This window comes from Callospermophilus lateralis, chromosome 3 (genome assembly GCF_048772815.1).
Source record: "Callospermophilus lateralis isolate mCalLat2 chromosome 3, mCalLat2.hap1, whole genome shotgun sequence".
Taxonomy (NCBI): domain Eukaryota; kingdom Metazoa; phylum Chordata; class Mammalia; order Rodentia; family Sciuridae; genus Callospermophilus; species Callospermophilus lateralis.
The window spans coordinates 81642597-81664627 of NC_135307.1; the positions used below are offsets into that span (position 1 = coordinate 81642597).

Consider the following 22031-nt stretch of genomic DNA (forward strand, 5'->3'; position numbering starts at 1 on the left):
AACATTACAAATGAATGGATTTCTCTGTGACATTTCCATAATGCATATATTGTATAATGATCATGCCTACCTCTTTTCCCCTCCCCTCTTCCCCATCCTCCTAGCCTTCTTTCCTTCATACACACACACACACACACACACACACGAAGTTACACTCCATGTATGTATAATATGTCAACATGCACTCTACTGTTTGTATATCTAAAAAGAATAAAAAACTAAAAACAGAAACTATTCTTCCCTCCCCACCTGCCTTATTATGTGTTTGCATCGATATCTCAGAGAGAACTGTTGGTGACAATGTAATTTAGTAGAGCCACTATGGAAAGCAGTGTGGAAATTCCTCAAAATTACATATACATATGTATTTAGTTAGTTTGTTTCCAGTTGTAAGAGAAAACATGATATTTGTCTTTCTGTGTCTAGCTTATTTAATTTTTAACATTTTCTCCCCACAAATGACAGGATTTTATTCTTATTATAGCTGATAATATTCCACTTAGCTTGATAGTCTCCAGATCCATCCATTTGCCAGCAAGTCATAAAGTCATTCTTATTTTATGGCTGAGTAATATTCCAGTGTGTGTGTGTGTGTGTGTGTGTGTGTGTGTGTGTATCACATTTTCTTTATAAACATTTATCTGTTGAAAGTGTATATATTCCATATTTTCTTTATCCTTTCATCTATTGACAGGTATCTAGGCTGATCCTAATCTTCGTTCTTGAGAATAGTGCTTATTGGGCATTCAGATATTTCTTTTGTGTACTGACATCATTTCCTTTGGATTTATGCCAAAGAATGGTATAACTGATATATATGGTAGTTCTATTTTCAGTTTTTTGAGGAATTGCCACACTGTTTTCCATAGTGGCTCTACTAAATTAAATTGTCACCAGCAGTTCATAACAGTTTCTTTTTCTTTTTTCTTTTTAGATATACATGACAATAGAGTGTATTTTGACATCATACATACATGGAGTATAACTTCCCATTCTTGTGATTGTACATGATATGGAATTAACTGGTCATGTATTCATATGTGAACATAGGAAAGTTATGCCTGATTCATTCTACTGCCTTTCCTATCCCCATACCCTCTTCTTTTCCTTCATTCCCCTTTGTCTAATCCACTGAATTTCTATTCTTCCCTCCCCACCTGCCTTATTCTGTGTTAGCATTGACATCTCAGAGAGAACATTCAGCTTTTAGTTTGGGGAGGGACTGGTTTATTTCACTTAGCGTGATAGTCTCCAGATCTATCCATTTGCCAGCAAGTCATAAAGTCATTTTTATTTTATGGCTGAGTAATATTCCACTGTGTGTGTGTGTGTGTGTGTGTGTGTGTGTGTGCGCACGCACGCACGTGTATCAATTTTCTTTATCCATTCATCTGTTGAAAGGCACATAGTTTGGTAGCTTATCGATTGTAAATTGAGCTGCTATAAACATTGATGTGGCTGTGTCACTGTAGTATACTGATTTTATGTCCTTTGGGTATAAACTTTGGGATATGGGTGAAATGGTGCTTCCAAGTTTTCTTTCCAGAGAAGTTGCACCAATTTGTAGTCCCACCAGCAATGTATGGGTGAACGTTTTTCCCCCACATCCTCACCAACATTTAACATTACTTGTATTCTTGACACTTGCTGTTCTGACTGGAGAAAGATGGAATCTTGGTGTAGTTTTTTTAACTTACATTTCTCTAGTTGCTAGAGGTGTTGAACATTTTTTCATATATTTGTTGATTGATTGTATTTCTTCTGTGAAATGTCTGTTCAGTTCCTTAGGCCATTTATTGATTGGGTTATTTGGTTTGGGGGTTTTTTTGTTGTTGTTGTTTTTTTTTGGTGTTAAATCTTTTTGTATCCTGGAGATTAATGCTTTATCTGAGGTGCAGGGGACAAAGATTTTCTTCCTTTCTATAGGCGCTCTCTTCACATTCTTGATTGTTTTCTTTGCTATGAAGAAGCTTTTTAGTTAGATACCCTCCCGTTTCTCCATATCCTTGCCAACATTTTTTTTTTTGTTTTTACTTACAGCCATTCTGATTGTGAGAAGGAATATTATTTCCCTGATGGCTAAAGATTTGGGCATTTTTAATATATTTATTGGCCATTTGTGCTACTACTTTTGTAAAGTGTCTATTCAAATAATTTGCATTGGATTACTTAGTTTCTGTTGTTTAATTTTTTGAGTTCTTTGTATATTCTGAATATTAGGCCTCTGTGAGATGAATAGTTAGCAGAAATTTTCTCCTACTCTGTAGGTTGTCCCTTAACTCTGGTTGATTGTTCCTTTGCTATGCAGAAAATTTGATGCCATTCCATTTCTCAATCTTGCTTTTGTTTCCTGAACTGTTGGAGTCTAATCCAGGAAATCAATGCCTGTGCCAGTATCTTGAAGTATTTCTTGTGTGTTTTCATCTAGTAGTTTCAAAGTTCCAGGTCTTACATTGGGGTCTTTGGTCCATTTTGAGTTGATTTTCTACAGGACGAGAGGCAAGGATCTAGTTTCAGTCTTTCATACGTGGACACCCAGTTCTCCTGGCACCATTTGTCAAGGAGGAGGGTCTTTCTGCAGTGCATCCTTCTGGAACCTTTGCTGAGAATCACTTTGCTGAAGATGTGTGGATTTATTTCTGGGCTCTCTACTCTCTCCCATTGGTCTGTGGGTCTGTTTTTACACTGATACTGTCCTGGTTTTGGTACTGTGGCTCTGCAATATATTTTGCAATCAGGTATTGTGATGCCTCCAGTAGTATTCCTTGTGCTCAGGTTTGCTTGGGGTCTTTTGTGCCTTCCTATAAATTTGAGGATAATTTCCTCTAGTTCTGTGAAAAATATCATAGGTTTTTTAAGAGGAATTGCATTAAATCTGTAGATCACTTTAGGTAATATGGCTGTTTTAACAATGTTAATTCCCCAAATCTATGAACATGGGAGGTCTTTCCACATTCCATTGTCGTCTTTTATAGCTTTTATTATTAAACCAGTCTTTCACCTTACCACTAAATCATTAAAAATGCAAAATAAAAGAGTAAAAAACCATTTTACCTAATTTTGACTGACATTTTATAAACTAGTGATACCTAGTTTATAAAAAGTTTACCAAATGCTTGGCAGGAGTATAAATTCATACCACCTATTAGAAATAACTTGGCAATATTTATCATATCTTAAAATGGGCATATTATTTGAAGAGCTTTTTATGAAACTATCTTATCGAAATACACACTCATCTAACTAAGGATATGTCAGCATGGGTACTCATTGCAGCATTCTTAATACTTGACAAAATCTGGGAAATTCCTAAATGTCCTTCAGCAGAGGAATACTTAAATAAATTGTGTAATGTACTTAGAAGTGACGTTGCCTATGATGATGTGGAAGATGTGAGGGATATATTTCCCCTGAGAGGGGAAACGTTGCAGACTAAAAGAAAAAAAAAAAAAGAAACATCCTGGAAAACCTAATGTATAAGTTGCAATTTTTAGAAACTCAGAACTTTACACACACTTAGATGTACTCATGTGTTTAGGTCTGGAAGGAGAAAACTTCTACTATTAATGATGGCAACTGAGGAGTAGAATTGAAGTATTTTTTTTTTATTTTTCTGCATTCTGAACCATTTGCACACTATTATAATTGAAAATAATAAAATTACATAAAGAAAAGAAAAATGTATCAGGACAAATATTTCTGTGAATTTGAGAACTCTATAATTGGGAATTTCCAAGCACAAGTTCAGAGAGTACTCATACACAGAAGTAGGTTGAGAAGTCCTGATCACCTTGGCTGATTGGCGAAGGCTGTTACCTATTTGAAACCAGTTTGTTTCAGACTAGGAAAGATGGCAGTTTTTCAGATGTGCAGATTCCTATGGAAAATAACAAGACATATGAAGAAACAGGAGAGTTAGAACTAATTAAAGGAAGAAAATAGCAGCTTCGTGTTGCGATGTCCTGAGCTACTTTCCTCTGCCACATTCTTTCACCATGGTGTTCTGCCTCACCTCAGGCCCAGAGAATGGAGCCAGCTGTCTATGGACTGAGACTTCTAAAACTATATGAAGCCTCAACAAATGAATTAATTGATTAAGTGCTGGGAATAGCCTAATCCAATCATTGATGATATTCCTATTAGGCCTAGAATTAGGAACCAAAATGCTTGGATTCTAATTCTTACTCAAGACTGGATCCATATTATCTAAATACCATATGTTTCAGGTGGGAGAAGTTCTAATTTTCTAAAACACAATATGGTGACTATATTTCATGAAAATTTATATTTTATAAAAAAATGGGATAGGAATCTGAAGCTTCCTAACAACTGTTTTTTATGTGTTCTAATTAGTTATTCATGATAGTAGAATGCATTTTGACACATCAAACATAAATGAAATATAACTTGTTATTCTTCTGGTTGTACATGATGTAGAATCATACCAGTCATGTAATCATATATGTATATAGGTAATAATGTCCCATTCATCTACTCTCCTTCTTACTCCCATACCCCTCCCCTCCCTTCACTTCCCTCTGCCTAAGCCAAAGTACCTCTATTTTTCCTACCCTCTGCATATCAGAGAAAACATTCAGCCTTTGGTTTGGGAATATTGGCTTATTTTATTTAGCATGATATTCTCCAGCATTTGCCTGCAAAAACCATAATTTTAGTATTTTTTAAGGCTGAATAATATTTCATTGTGTGTATGTACCACATTTTCTTTATTCATTCATCTGTTGAAGGGCACCTGGGTTGGTTCCATAGTTTGACTATTGTGAATTGAGCTACTATAAACATTGATGTGGCTGCATCACTGTGGTATGCTGATTTCAAGTCCTTTGGGCATAGACCAAGAAGTGGGATAGTTGGGTCAAATAGTGGTTCCATTCCAAGTTTTCTGAGGAATCTCCATATTGCTTTCCATATGGTTGTACCAATTTATAGTTCCACCAGCAATGTATGAGTGTGCATTTTCATCACATCCTTGCCAACATTTACTGTTGCTTGTATTCTTGATGATTAACATTCTGATTGGAGTGAGATGAAGTCTTACAGTACTTTTGATTTGCATTTATCTAATTGCTAGATATTTTGAACACTTTTTCATATATTTGTTGATTGATTATATTCCTTCTGTGAAGTGTCTGTTCAGTTCCTTAGCACATTTATTGATGGAGTTATTTTTTTTGTATCAAAGTTTTTGAGTTCTTTATATATTCTGAAGATTTATGCTCTGAGGTGCAGGTAGTAAAGATTTTCTCTCATTCTGTAGTCTCTCTCTTTATGTTATTGATTATTTCCTTTGCTGAAAAGAAGCCTTTTAGTTTGAATTCATCCCATTTATTGATTCTTGATTTTACTTCTTGTCCTTTAGGAGTCTTGTTAAGGAAGTCAGTTCCTAAGCTGACATGATGGAGATTTAAGCCGGCTTTTTCTTCTAGTAAGTGCAGGGTCTCTGTTCCAGTGCCTAAGTCCTTGATGCACTTTGAGTTTGTGCAGAGTGAGAGAGAGAGATTCAATTTTATTCTACTACGTATGGATTTCCAGTTTTCCCAGCACCATTACTGAAGAGGCTATCTTTTCTCCAATGTATGTTTATGGTGCCTTTGTCTAGTATGAGTTAACTGTATTTATATGGATTTGTCTCTGTATCTTTTATTCTGTACCACTGGTTTATGTGTCTGTTTGGTAGCATTACCATGCTGTTTTGTTACTATGGCTCTGTAGTATAGTTGAAAGTCTGGTATTGTGATGCCTCCTGTTTGACCTTTCTTGCTGAGGATTGCAAGGATTTGGCTATTCTGGGCCTCTTGCTAAGGATTTGACTATTCTGGGCCTCTTAATTTTTCAAATCAATTTTATTACTACTTTTTCTATTTTTTAAAAAAAATTTTAGATATAGATGGACACAATATCTTTATTTTATTTATTTTTTGTTTGTTTTTATGTGGTGCTGAGGATCAAACCCAGTGCCTCATGCATGTGAGGCAACCGCTCAACCACTGAGCTACAATCCCAGCCTCTGCTTTTTCTATTTCTATGAAGAATGACATTGGGATTTTAATAGGAATTGCACTGAGTATGTATAATGCTTTTGGTAATATGGCCATTTTGAAAATATTAATTCTGCCTATCCAAGAACATGAGAGATCTTTCCGTGTCTTAAGCTATTCTCAATTTCTTTCTTTAGTGTTGGTTAGTCTTTTGTAGAGGTCTTTCACTTCTTTTGTTAGATTGATTCCCAAGGTTGTTTTTTTTTTGTTTTGTTTTTGAGGTATTGGGAATGGGGTACTTTTCCTTTTTTTTTTTTTTTTTTTGTGTGTGTGTGTGTGTGTGTGTGGACTCATCACTGATATATAGGAATATGTTTGATTTATGGGTATTGATTTTATATCCTGCTAGTTTGCTGAATACATTTATTAGTTTTACAAGTTTTCTGGTGGAATTTTTTTCATCTTTTAAATATAGAATCATGTTGTTGGCAAATAGTGATAATTTGAAGCCAGGCACAGTGGTGTACTCCTATAATCCCAGTGGCCTGGGAGGCTGAGGCTGGAGGATTGCGAGTTCAAAGCTAGCATCAGCAACTTGGCAAGGCCCTATGCAACTCAGTGAGACCCTATGTCTAAATAAGACACAAAAACAGGCTGGAATGTGGCTCAGTGGTTGAGTGCCCCTGGGTTTGATCCCCAGTACCCCAAACAAAAGACAAAACAAAACAAAAGAAACCACAAAAAACAACAACAGCAAATAGTGATAGTTGAGTTTTTCCTTTCCTGTTTGTATTCCTTTGATTTCTTTCATCTATCTATTGCTCTGGCTAGAGTTTTCAGGACTGTGTTGAATACAATTTATGATAGAGGGCATCCTTGTCTTGTTCCAGTTTTTAGAGGGAATGCTTTCAATTTGTCTTCATTTAGAATGATGTCAGCCTTGGGCTTAGCATAGATAGCTTTTACAGTGGTGAGGTATATTCCTGCTATTCCTAGTTTTATCTAGTGTTTTGAACATGAAGGAGTGCTGTATTTTGTCAAATGCTTTTTTGGCACCTATTGAGATGTTCATGTGATTCTTGTCTTTAAGACTCTTGATGTGATGGATTACATTTATGATTTCCATATGTTGAACCAACCTTACATTTCTGGGATGAACCCCTACTTGATTATGGTGCACTATCTTGTTAATATATTTTTGTATGTGATTTGCCAGAATTTTATTAAATATTTTTGCATCTGTGCTCATCAGGGATATTTGTATGAAGTGTTCTTTTGTCTTTGTCTGGTTGTATCAGCCTCATAGAATGAGTTTGGAAGAGTTCCCCCATTTCATGGAAAAATTTGAGGAGTCCTAGTGTTAATTCTCCTTTGAAGGTCTTCTAGAACTCAACTGAGAATCTAGCTGGTCCTGGGCTTTTCTTGGTTGGTAGGCTTTTGATGGCATCTTCTATTTCATTGTTTGAAATTGATCTGTTTAAATTGTGTAGGGCCTCCTGATTCAGTTTGGGCAGATCATATGTCTCTAGAAATTTGTCAAGATTTTTCTATTTTATTGGAGTATAAATTTTCAAAATACTTTCTAATTCTGTATTTCAGTAGTATTCATTGTTATATTTCCTTTTCATCATGGATTTTAGTAATTAGAGTTTTCTCTCTCTTCATTAGTGTGGCTTAGGGTTTATCAATTTTATTTATTTTTTCAAAGAACCAAGTTGTTGTTTGTCAATTTTTTGAATTTTTTCTTTTGCTTCAGTTTCATTGATTTCAGCTCTGATTTTAATTATTTCCTTTCTTCTACTGCTTTTGAGGTTGATTTGTTCTCCTTTTTCTAGGGTTTTGAGGTTTAATATTAGGTCATTTATTCATTAACTTTCTGTCCTTTTAATGAATGATCTCAATGCAATGAAGTTTCCTCTTAGCACTGCCTTCATAGTGTCCCAGAGACTTTGATATATTGTATCAGTGTTCTCATTTACCTCTTAAGAATTTTTTGTTGCATCCCTGATTTCTTCTGCTATCTATTAGTCATTCAATAGCATATTTTTAGTCTCCACATGTTGGAGTAACTTCTGTTTTTATTTTATCAATGATTTCTAATTTCATTCCATTATGGTCTCACAGAATACAGGATAGTATCTCTTTTTTGTATTTGCTAAGAGTTGCTTTGTGACATAAGATATGATATATTTTAGAGAAGGAGCCATGTATTCCTTCTCTAAAATAGAGAAGAAAGTGTATTCATTTGTTGATGGATGAAATATTCTATATATATCCATTAAGTCCAAATTATTGATTTGTTATTTAGTTTTATAGTTTCTTTGTGTAGTTTTTGTTTGAAAGATCTATCCAGTATTGAGAGAGGTGTGTTAAAATCACCCAGTGTTATTGTGTTGTGATCTATTTGATTCTTGAAATTGAGAAGGGTTTGTTTAATGTTCATAGATGTTCCATTGTTTGGGGCATAAATATTCACATTTGTGGACTGGGGTTGTGGCTCAGTGTTTGAGTGCTTGCCTAGCCTAGCACATGCAAGGCACTGGGTTTGATCCTTGGCACTACATAAAAATGAATGAATGAATGAATGAATGAATGGCATTCAGTCCATCTACAACTAAAATGTATACATATTAAAAATTTTAAAAAATTAAATTTACAATTGTTGTCTTGTTGATGTATACTTCCCTTGAGCAGTGTGAAATCTCCTTATTTGTCTCTTCTGACTAACTTTGGCTTGAAGTCCACTTTATCTGATGTGAGAATGGAAATCCCTGCTTGTTTATGTGATCCATGTGAGTGGTATGTTTGTTTCTCTTCCTTTCACCTTCAGTCTGTGGATGTCTTTGCCTATAAGATGAGTCTCTTGGAGACAGCATATTGTTGGGTCTTGTTTTTAATCCAATCTGCCTGTCTATGTCTTTTGGTTGATGAGTTTATGCCATTAACATTCAGAGTTTTTATTGAAATATGATTTATATTCCTGTTCATTTTGGTTTATTTCTGTTTTTTAATTTGACTTAGTTTCTCCTTTGATTGTCTTTTCCTTTTGTGAAGTTCCTCCTTTTGCTGGTTTTTACTTTTTTTTTTTGTTTAATTTCCTCCTCATGGAATATTTTGCTGAGAATGTTTATAGTGCAGGCTTTCTGGTTGTGAATTCTTTTAACTTTTGTTTATCATGGAAGATTTTTATTTCATCTTCAAATCTGAAGCTTAATTTGCTGGATATAAAGTTTTTGGTTGGCATCCATTTTCTTTCAGACCTTAGTATTTGTTGTTCCAGGACCTCATAGCTTTGAGGTGTGAGTTGAGAAATCAACTGAGGTCTGAATTAGTTTCCCCCTATATGTAATCTGATACTTTTCTCTCTCAGCCTTCAAAATTCTATCCTTATTCTGTATGCTAGGCATTTTCATTATAGTGTGCCTTGGTGTGGGTCTGTTGTAAGCCTCTTATATTTGATTTTCCATTTCATTCTTCAAGTTTGGGAAATTTTTTGATATTATTTCATTGAAAAGTTTATGCATTCCTTTTGTCTGTATTTCTGCACCTTCCTATATCCCAATAAATCTTAAATTTGGTCTTTTCATCTTGTCCCATAATTCTTGAAAGTTCTGTTCATACTTTATTACCATCTTCTCTGTGTGGTCAATTTTATTTTCAAGATTATATATTTTGTCTTAGTTGTCTGAGATTCTGTCTTCCATGTGGTCTAGTCCGTTAGTGATACTTTCCATTGAATTTTTATTTTTAATTTGTTTTATTGATTCCTTCATTTTAGGTATTTCTGCTTGATTTTTTTAATAACCTCTATCTCTTTATTGAAGTGATATTTCATCTCCTGAAGTTTATCTCTGATTTCACTCCTTACATTATCCTTTATGTAATGAAACATTTTAACTATGTACGTTCTTAACTTCTCATCTTATGTTTTTTTCTACAGTATTGTCAATGGATTCTATTATTGGAGCATCGTGGTTTGTTTGGGGTGCTTTGTTCCCTTGTTTTTTCATGTTGTTGGTTTTCTTCCTATATAGCAGTGTGGTTCCGAGGTAGTATAGTTTTCACCCCACAGACTTATACAGTCCCTGAAGTTTTCCAGTACTTCACCCATAGCGGAGAGATCAATATTAATAGCACCCAATGCAAACAATATACAGCCTTGAACCAACCAGCTCCTATTAAGAGGTCAGGCACCTCTCTGCAAGGAAGTCGTGAGGGCTGAGCGCTGGGTTCTGTGCACCAGTCTCAGAGAGCTGTTCTGTATCTGGGGAATCAGGACCAGGTGCTGAGAGTATAGACCGGATATGTAGCTGTGAGCACTGGCTGGGTTGGTGCCTAGTGAGGGGTTGGGAGACTGGGGATTGGGGAGCCAGAGGGCCCTGTTGGTTGCCAGACTGATGCCAGACCTGATGCATCCACAGGACTGGGTAGGGAGTCAGACACTGGGCTGGTGCTGGAGACTTGTGAGTGCTGGCCTGAGTGGGCCCTGGGAACCCACTGGGTACTGGACCAGCTGAGTGAATTGAGAACAAGATGCCCTTACTCCCTCTTCCAGCCTCTGACCTGTTATAGCCAGCCCCATCCGTCCCACTTCAGGACTTTTGGAGCTGAGAAGAGCCCAGCTCTCTCCTGGCTCTGCAGCAAGATGGTAGCTATTAGCACACTTAGCAGGAAGAGCTAGGTGTCACCAAATCTTCAGGCACCTTGATAATGGACTTCCAGGCCCTGGCCAGTGTCCCTAGATGGAGTCGGCTACATCCTGAGATGGTGGCTGCAGCAGCATACCTGAAGACTCTTGACATTGTGTTTCCAAGCCTGGCTGGTGTCCCAAGAGGGAGGCTGCTGTGTTCAGAGATGGGGCAGCAGTGGCAGGCCCATAACACTGTTTGAGAAGGAAATGTTAATTATCCTGATATCATCACTACACACTGTATACATGTATTGACTTATACTGTACCCCTAATATGTATAATCGTGTGTCCAAAAAAGCACTACATGCTTAATTCCAAAAAAATAAAGGAACAATATAAATATTAGAAACTAACTCTTTGGACACAGACATATGTGAATATGTTGATTCAAAGGAAATGTCATAAAGATGCTCAATAATATCAGGAAAATGGTACATAAACAAATGCAAGTATTTTTGTTTCAAAAGAATAAAATATAATTTTGAGAGTTATGAAATGCAGCCACTGGATTGAGAAATTCACTAAAAAGGTTAAGCATCAGTCTTGATCAAATAAAAGCAGGAATCAAAGAATTGAAAGATTGTTCATTTTAAATTGCCCGACTAGTTGAGCAAAGAGAAAAAGGAAGAGGGAAGTAAATCTTGGGATCTTATAGGATATCAGCAAGCAGGTCAATAAACACTGTGAGGATAAGGTATTGAAGGGCAAAGTGTATATTGAAAGAAATAAAATGGCCCCAAACTTCCCATTTTAGAAGAGGAAGTAGACATACAGTTTCAGAAAGCCCAATGGGCCCCAACAAGGAGAATCCAAAGAAAATCATACCAATATACATTATATCAAATTGTCAAAAGAAAAAGAATTTTGAACACAGCAAGAGAAAAAATTAACTTATTACATATAAGGGCATTTGCACAGGACTGTCAATGAATTTCTTAGCAGAAATTTATAGACCAGAAGGATAATATATTCAAAGTATTAAAAGAAAACTGCCATGCAAGAATATTATTTTCAATAAAAATTGTCCTTCAAAAATGGAGAAGAGATAGAGAATTTGAGATAAGTCAAAGTTGAGAGTTTATCTCCACTTGACTTGGCCTGCCTTACAAAAAGTGATAGTTAGTTTTTTCTCAGTTGAAACAATGAGACACTACCCAGTTACACAAAAGGCATATGAAAGTACAAAGTTTAGTGATAAAGGTAGATATATTGACAAATAGAGGATACTGTAATGGTGGCAAGTAAATCACTTAACTGGTATGAAATTTAAAAGATAATAAGATAAGTGTAACTCTAAGATGAGCAGTATATAAAGTTATAATATATGACTTCAATAACAAAGTTCAAGGTAGTAGAGAAGTAAAGTAGAATTTTTGTATGTGATTGAAGTTAGCAGTTTAAAATAGATTGATATATATATATATAGTAAAAAATAAGATGTTTTGTATAAGTCTCATGATAACCACATAGAAAATGCCCAGAAAAGGTACACAAAATGAAAAAGGAATCAAAGTGTGTAACTATAAGTAAAGAATAAAACACAAAAGAGGAGAAAGAAGAGAGGAAAAGAGTCACTAAAAAGCTACAGAACAGACAGAAAATTAACAAACTGGCAATAATAAGTCATTCCCCATCAGTAATTACTTTATATGTAGAAGGAAAAACTTCTCAAGCAAAGACAGAGTGGTTATACCTGTGATCCCAGATGCTTGGGAAATTGAGACGGGAGGGTCACAGTCAAGGCTAGCCTTGGCAACTTGGTGAAAGCCTCTTTCAAAAATAAAAACTAATAAGAACTTTTCATATAGCTCAGTAATAGAGTGACTCTATAGGTTCAATCCCCAATACCAATAAAAAGTGGCTGAATGATTAAAAATAAAAACCAGTATGCTATCTACAAAGTCTCTTGTAAGAGACTCACTTTATATTTAAGAACATACATAGGCTGAAAGTAAAAAATAATGGAAAAAGATATTCCAACAATTGTGTTTTTTTTAAAAGATCATCAAAATTGACAAATCCTTAGCTAAATTAAGGAGTAAAAGCAAAAAAGGGTAAGGCAGTCATAATTATTTCATGCAAAGTATACTTTAAGACAAAAACTGTTGAAAAGGACAAAGAGAAGGATATTATATAATGACAAAATGATTATCCACCAGGAAACTAATATATAATATGTATATTAAACCAATATCAGAGCTAAATATATAAAGCAAGCTTTGATAGAACTGTAGAGCTGAAGGGAGAAAAAACAATACAGTCATAGATTTCAGTACCACTTCCAAACATTGATAGAACAAGACACAAAACAATAAGGAAACAGAGGACTTGAACAACACTATAGACCAAATAGATTTAACAGATAGATATACGTTCAGCCCCCTGTATTTACAAATTCTGTTATCCACAGATTCAAACATCTGTAGATAGAAAAACATCTAAAAGAAATAATTCCAGAAAGTTCCACCAAGCAAAACTTGAATGGGCCAACCAATGAGCATTGCGCCGAATCCTTGCTAATGAAGTAATGCATAGGCATACTCTACTGTAACCTTCCACCAATTTACAGATCCTCAGGCTCTCTTCAACACTCATTATGGAATCATTCTTTGCCTCTTATTCATATACTGTGTACTTAGGCCTATGATAGTTGTGTTCATATTGAATATGACATTTTTCTTGTCATTATTCCCAAGGCAATACTGTATAACAACTACTTATGCTCCATTTACTTTGTATTACACACTGTAAGTATTCTAGAGATAATTTGAAATATGCAGGCTGATGTTTGTGGGTTATATGCAAATACTACATTATTTTATAAAAGGGATCCGAGCATCAATGTATTTTTGTGTCCACCATGGGTCCTGGACCCAATCCCCTATGGATACCAAGGGATGACTGTGAAGTACATTCCACCCAACAGGGATAGAATACACATTATTCTCAAGAGCACGTGAAACATTCTCCAGGATAGAAAGAACGTTAGGTCACGAAACAAGTCTTAACAAATTTAAGAAGATGGAAATCATAACAAGCATCTTTTCCAACCACAATGGAATGAAACTAGCAATAATAGTAAAAGGAACAATGGAAAATTCACAAGTATGTAGAAGTTAAACAACACACTCCTGAACAACCAGTGGGTGAAAGAAGGAATCTAAAGAAAAACTGGAAAATAGCTTAAGACAAATAAAAGCAAAAAGCACAATATACCAAAATGTATACAGCAAAAAGAGGAAGTTTATAGGTGTGAGCACTTACATCAAAAAAGATCTCAAACAACTTTAACTGTAAACATGATGAAGCTAGAAGAGCAAAGCCAGCCCAGAGTACAGGAAAATGAAATAATGAAAATTCGAGCAGAAGTAAACAAAATAGGAAATAGGGAAAAAAAATCAACAAAAATAAGAGTTTTAATTTTTGGTACTGGGAATTAAACCCAGGGGCACTTTACCCCACTGAGCTACATCCCCCATCCCTTTTTATTTTTTTATTTTGAGATCAGGTCTTGTGTAAGTTGCTTAGGGTCTCACTAAGTTGCTGAAGCTGGCCTCAAAATTGGGATCCTCCTGAGCAGCTGGGATTACAGGCATGTGTCACTGTGCCTGGCTTAAGAGTTAGTGTTTTTTAAAAAAGATAATAAAAATTGGGAAATCTTTAGCTGGACCAAGGACTAGATATTACAACTGATTTCTGCCACATAAATGAGAATTTTGAGAAACTAGTATGAGCAGTTATATACAAAAAAAAAAAAAAAAATTAACCCAGAAGACAAGGATCAATTCCTAGAAACATACAGCCCACCAAGATCAAATCATGAAGAAACGCAAAATCTAAACAGAGTCATAACTAGTAAGAGGATTGAATCAAATATATTTAAAAAAAATCTCCTGATAGAGAAAAGCCCAGGAGCATATGTTTTCAGTGAAGAAATCTATCAAACATTTAAGAAAACAAATTTTTTTTCTTCTAAAAATACTGAAAAAGATGGAACAGATTCATTGTATGAAGTCAACGGTACCTGATACCACAGCCAAAGACACTATATAGAGCACTATAGACCATTATCCCTGATTAATATAGATGTAAACTTACCCAACAAAATACTAGCAAACCATGTTTAAGAGGATGTTAAAAGGATCAGACACTATGAGCAAGTGTGATTTATCCCTGGGATGCAAGGATGGTTCATCATTTGAACATCCATCAATGTATTACATCCCATTAACAGAACAAAAGATAAAAAAATCATATGATCATCTAAATAGATTCAGAAAAAAACCCTTGACAGACTCAAACACCACTTCATAATAAAAAAATCACTCATCAAACTAGGAGTAGAAGAAAAATTATCTTAGCATAATAAAGCCCATGTATTAAAAACTCAAAGCTGACATTGTACTCATTGCTGAAAACATTTTCATTGAGATTAAGAATAACATAAGGTTGCCCACTCTCACCACCTCTATTGAACATAATACTGGAAAACCTAGCTAATGCTGTTAGGCCAAAAAATTAAATAAAAGACAACCAAAGTGAAAAAGAAGAAATAAAATTATCTCTTTATACAGATGACATGATCATATGTGTAGACATCTCTAAGGATAAAAAAAACCTGAGAACTAATAAATTTAGACTTGCAATCTTCAAAATCAATGTATAAAAATTAGTTGTTTTTGTACATCAAAAAACAAACAACCCCCCAAGAACATTCCATTTAAAATAGCATCAAGAAGAATAAAATACTTGGCAATAAACTTAAGAAGGTGAAAGACTCATACACTGAAAGCTACAAGACATTGTTGCAAGAAATTGAGGGAGACACAAATAAATGGAAAGACAATGTCTCATGTTATGGATTGGAAGGCTTAAATGTAGTCCAAACATCCAAATTTCTCAAGGGATCTACAGATTCAATGCACTTCCTCTCAAAATCCCAGTGGGAGTTGTACAGAAATAGAAAAAGAAACAAACAAACAAAAACCAAAGTCCTACAGTTCATCTGGAACCAAAGAATACTCCAAACAGCAGAAACAACCTCAAAAAAGAACAAACATGGATGCCTCATATTTCTTGACTAAAAAATGTGTTATAAAGCTAGAGTAATCAAAATAGTAATGACATTGCATAAAGGCAGACATTATAGACAAACAAAACAATAGAGAACCAAGAAATAAACCCATGCATGTGTGCTCACATGGTTTTTGACAAAAGTGCTAAAACAATGGGAAGAAGATAATTTGCAAAAGAATGAAATTAGACACAACATGCATAAAAATCAACTCAATAGATGAAAGACTTAAACTAAAAACTCCTAGAAGAAAACATAAAGGAAAACCTTCACAAAATTGATCCTGAAAATTATTTCCTGGTACAACACCAAAAGCACAGGCAAGAAAAACCAAAAATAGACAAGTGGGACAACTTCAAATGAAGGAGATGTACAGCAGAGGAAACAATTAACAGAGTGAAAAGGCAGCCAACAAACTGGGAGGAAGTATTTGCAAGCTGTATATCTGATAAGGGATTAATGTCCAATTATGGGAAGGACTCCTAAAATTCCATTTAAAAACAATTAAAATGGGCTTAAGAATCCTCTGTGACCTAATTACAATCTTGTCATAAATTGAATTCCTGTGCCTGTCTCCTGGACGTTGATGTGTATGCCATGGTTGTATCAATCACTGTCCTGGACACTTAAGCATACATCTAGTTAATTTCTCAAATTGAGTAGGCATTTCTTCAAAGAATACATACAGATGGGCATTAGGTATATGAAAAGATGCCCAACATCACTAATCATCAGGGGAAATGCATATCAACACCACAGTGAGATAGCTTCCCATACCTGTTAGCATGGTGCCTACAAAAAAATAAATAACTAGAAAATATAAAGTTTTGGTGAGGATGTGGAGAAATTGAAGATCCTTGTGAATAGTCAATGGGAATATAAAATGGTGTTGCTGCTACTGGAAACAGTATGGAGTTTCCTTAAGAATTTTTAAATGAAACTACCATATGATTCTTCATTCCCTCTCCTGATTATTTTAAAGAACTGGAATCAGAATCTTAAAGACATTTACATTTCCATGTTCAAGATTTGAAAAAAAATAAAACTAAAGTGACATGCCTATCAAGGGATAAATGGATAAAGAAAATGTGGTGTAAACATGCAATAAAATATTATCCAACCATGAAAAAAGGAAATCTGTCATTTACAACAATGAACAACCTTTGGTACATTATGCCAAGTGAAGATAATCTAGTCACAGATGGACAAATAATTCTTGATGACGTTATATGAGATAGTTATAGTAGTTAAATTTATAGAAATAGAAAATAGAATGGTGGTTGCCAAGGGCTGGAGGAAGGGAAAATTGGAAATTTGCTCTTCAATAGGTATAGTTTCAATCTTGCAAGATGAAAAAATTCCAGAGTTCTAATGAACATTTTGCTTATAGCTTGTAATACTGTATTCTATACTTCAAATTTTTAATAAAGTAAATTTCATGTTATGTATTTTTCACAGTAATAATCTTTAAAAAGTAAGCTTTCAGATCCACGAAAACAAGTAAAAATAAACAGGGTTTGGGATATAAATTCAATGTCCACTGTGTTCCAAATATTTTAGTTGGTTTTGAGAAGGACTCCAGAATTGTTCTGCTATTAAAAGTGGGTAAATGGAAACATAAAAAGATATTTGCAAAGGTTCTGTCCGAAGTAGACAGAATTTGGTACATATATAGGAACAAGAATACAAATACTCTAATTCCACTGCCAACCTTACCCACCCTATTAGGAGGCAGTACCAAATTTAGGAAAACCTCTTTAAGGCATTACCCTACAGGTAACACCCTCCTAACACCTTTCACCCAAAGTCATGGGTAAAATTCAAAGGATGGCTTTCTGCAGTGACATCCTTTCCACAGTGCAGCCTGGTGGAATGATGAAGTGGGGATGGATTGACTTGGCTTTGCTTACCCAATGACAGCAGAATCAATATGCATTGGCTGGGTTCCTCAGGTGTCTCGCTTGCCACTTTTAATAGAACAACTTGTATTTGAACATTGTCTTGCAGGCAGAATGTGTGGTTAATTGATTTTGGAGTCCTGACTGTATAGTCTGATTTTTCATTTGAAGAAACTTTGGTGACCTAATTGCAATCTTGACATAAATTGAATTTCCGTGCCTGTCTTCTGGGCATTGATGTGTATGCCATGGTTGTATCAGTCACTGTCCTAGACACTTAAGCACATATCTAGTCAATTTCCCAAAGCCCATCTTCTTTTGAATTTGCTATCTTGGTAGTTTAGGCAATTAATTTATTTGTATTTTGATAGACAGTAGCAATTTCACCACAGTGAATTTCAAAATTTCTAAGCTACATACTTCTTGAGGGCAGTGTCTCAATCTGTCTCACTCACCTCTGAACTCCCAGAGTCCAAAATAGTCCCAGAAGCACAACAGATACCCAGCAAATATTTTTTAAGTGAATGAATACATGGCTCAATATTTATAACCTATTTGGATTTTCTTAATTTTGTATTGGACTTTTAAAAATCAGTTGGCTTTAAATTTGGGCTCTCCAAGAAACTATATTTTTAAAGATATTTGATTATGTTTTGTTACTACTTCTTTTGTGTTTGCTTTTATGTGAAAAATTATAAAGATACGAATTATCTTCTTTATATCCTTCTTGAAACTCCTGAAATTCTATATCCTCCAGAAATCTTTCTCTAAGGCTAATGTTGAAATGATTAAACAGAGCAACTGAAAAATCAGATTTTTCTTTTATCTTGATTAAAGTTTAGTATTTACTATATTTAAGACCTAATAGTTATATAAAAATAGCCATTCTAAGTAGGAAAAGGGAAGACAAAGTGCTGGTAATAATTGAGAATAAATTGATAGGTAGGTAGAGAATTAGGCTATTAGATAATCTTGATTGTAACAAACTTTTGTTACCGTTGTTCAACCACCAAACAACCAGACTAACATACCAAAAAATATGAGGTAGATATTGCTATTGTTTAGTCCTGTCTTCATTATATTTTGTAATTTTTAAGCACCTAGTTGGGAAGGGAGACATAGCTGTTTAGTTTGTATTTTACCCAGAAAAGTACATTTAAAAACTCTTAGAAGATTTGGTGATGTTTTGTGTGTGCTTCTATTGATTTTCCTAGCCCTGCTACATTAGAGAAAAGGTCATTTTTCTCCTCAGTGGTCTCTGTGTTATATGTTAGTAGGAGCTGATTTGTCTTATTTGGCTTAGAAAAAACTATCTAGACTTCTCTAGGGGCTATTCATAAATGTTGAAGTAATTGGCGATGAAGTATTTGCAGTTTTTAAAAAGATTGTAAAAGTTTTGATAGACATATTATGATAAAAAATAATGTGAAACAGTTTAAAATTAAAACTTCATGAATAAAATATTACAATTGTTTATGCTAATGATTGTACAATAGGAAGCAACCTAACTTCCTGAAATAGGGAAACTTTATTTACATAGTAAATATAGATCAGCAAATATGTTAGGCACTTTGTATATGTTAAATCATTTAATATCTAAAATCAGTGTATAAGCTAAATGCAATAAGTGTAAGCTCAGGATGAAGTTAGATTCTTTGAGGCCACATTGCTGATGGGCAGCTGTCACAAGATGGGAATGTTCTTTCCCTTAAGCTCTTTAGCAGAGAGAATCACTGCAAAGACTGGGGACTTAGGCAGCAATGTGACAATATCCCATTGATAAGTGGAAAAGTTGGGTGTAGCATTGCACATCATGTTTCTTTTACAACTTAGTTAAAAAATATTTGAGTTAAAAGATCAGAGTAAAATATTCTGAAGATTTTTTAATGTTTGCACTGGGCTGGTTGAATTCTCCACAGCATTTTCCCCTTTATTTTGTAAAACATCTGCAAGTTCAGTTAAGCTGCTTTCCAATCAAGTATCATTTAGAGAAGTGTCTGTAGTCCGTTTAGCTCATCCTTCAGTGTATCTGTGTCTTACTGACTCTTTTTGTGCTTCCTAAAAGATTTTTATAGTCATTTGAGCTTGTATTATTTTTTTTTCCTTCTAAAATTCCAGATCATCAAGTTATTGGATGGAAAACGATCTCAAACCGTGGGAATCTTGATATCTAGTTTACATTTAGAAATGAAGGATATCCAGCAGGGTAAGTCTTTTCCATCATTTTTTTTTTACAACTTTTAGATTTTTAAAACATTTATCATATAACTTTGAACATACACAAAATTAAAATATCATAATGAATTCATGCATCCAATGCCCAGCTACGTATCCATCACCTCACGTTTGTTTCTGACTCCAGCACCCTCCCTACCACCAACTGGATTATTATGAGGCAAATCTCAGATATTTTATAATTAATCTACTAAAAATATTTGTACTAACCATAAAAGATAAGGAAACTTTTTCAAACATAAACATATGATGCCTTTCAAAAGAACAATAACAATTTCTCAGTGTCCTCACATCTGTGGTTGTAGTTTCCCTGGTTGTTCCTAAACTCGTTAATTCACCCATTCATTTACAATTATTTTGGATGAGGATCCAAACAGATGTTCTGCATTGCCATTGATGTGTCTCTCAAGTTTCTTTTAATCTGAAGTTTTCTCCTCCCCATCTTCTTTTTGTGTTTTTTTTCCTTTGTAATTCATTCATTGAAGACAGAAGGTTACTTGTCCTGTAGATATTTCCATTTTTTTTTTAATTTTGCTGATTGTATTACTGAGCAATTAAGTTTCTCTGTCCAATGTGTTTTCTGTATACTGCTAATTTGATCTAGATGCTTAATCTGAGTGGTGGAAGAATACTTCATAGATGCTATTGTATATTCCATCAAGAAGTATATAATATTGTCTATGACACTAGTAGGCACTGGTGATCTTTGCTCAGATTGTTTCTTTAGAAGTCTGCAAAATAACAATGTACTAATTTAATCATTTCTTCCTCTTTGGCTGAATACATCTGTAGAGAAATACTTTTATCAACCATGTGATTACATCATTGTCTCTTAATCACTTTGTTGTTGGTGATGGTGTGGTTCTTTTTCCCTACTTGGTTATCTTTGGCTCAGTTTTAAATAAAAGACATTTATAAAAGAAAAAAGTTATTTTTTTGTACTTCTGGATTTCTAGAAAAGGGAATCAAAAGCTATCATACTTTTTAAAAATTTGTATCTTTTATTAGAACAATGTTCCCTTTTCTAGTAATCAACTAAATGTAAATCTTAATTTTGGCATGTCACTTATAATGTTTTCTGAGTGGACTACAATCTTTAAGGTGACTTCAGTAGAATTGAGCGTTGGTTGGTTTAACAGTGGGAACACTCTGAAGCTACCCCACCCATTGGTTTTTCTTGGTGTTGCTCGTTCCTTTGTATCCTGCGACTCAGTCACTCCTGAAGGCCTAAACCAAGAGGCTCTTGAGATCCTTTCACATGCTGCTTTTTCTTTTAAAGTAGATTTCTCAGGGGCTTAAAATTTTGCTGTATTATAAAAGATTTTAAATTCCACAGAAGGCTAGAAATATGGATATCCAGAGTAAATGACAGTTACAAGTATTTGGATAAGTGAAACGTTTTTAACATTTAAGTTCAACAGTAGAACTGAATACATAAGTATGAATATTAAACCTTGGGAAACATTGTGGTAACTAGATTGATTTGACTTTGGGGCACTAGGATTCTTCAGTGACTTTAGAAGGATCTAAAGTTAGGTCTTCTAGGAAAAGTATTCAAATCAGGAGAATGTGATGCTAGGGCAAAGAAAAAAAGGGAAGAAAGGAAAAAAAATTCTGCAGGGGAGTTGGTAGTCTTGTGGTGGGAAAGAAACTCTCTGAGGCAGTCATCACAAAGAGAAGGGGATTCTGCAGGGGAGGTGGGAGAGTCTTGTTCTGAACAACATGTCTCGCCAGGTGTGCTGGGTTTCACCACCATGTGTAGCAACGTGGATAGGATTTTTCATAATGGCAACATCACCATTATAATTAATAGTTCCTATTAGCCATGTCCTGCTTCAGGATGACAGATCGCCACATGAACAAGGGTCATTCTAGCCCCATACTGTAGTTCACTGCTCAGGATCATAAACCTTCCCATGGAATTCCAGCCTCATTGGCTCAATATTCATTGTAAGTTGAGTAAAAATTATTTCACCCAGACCTTTCCAAGATTCTACTTTGGGCAAGAACATGCCTTCGTGAAGCAAAAACCAACTCTTATTTCAGCATTGGAGATGCAAACTGGCATCACATAAATCTAAGTAGTGCGAGCATGATTTTAGCTCTTTTGTCTGCCCCAGGCACCTATGTATCC

General features: G+C 34.8%; 1 protein-coding gene across 3 annotated transcripts in view; it reads left to right on the forward strand.

Moving 5' to 3' along the window:
• The window catches only part of Fmn1 (formin 1), a 363324-nt gene that overhangs the window by 193702 nt on the left and 147591 nt on the right, over positions 1-22031 (forward strand). For all 3 annotated transcript variants that reach the window (XM_076848461.2, XM_076848463.2, XM_076848464.2), the window contains one exon: positions 19781-19868. In XM_076848461.2, the coding sequence (XP_076704576.2) occupies positions 19781-19868 (88 nt within the window). The remainder of the gene's footprint in view (positions 1-19780; positions 19869-22031) is intronic.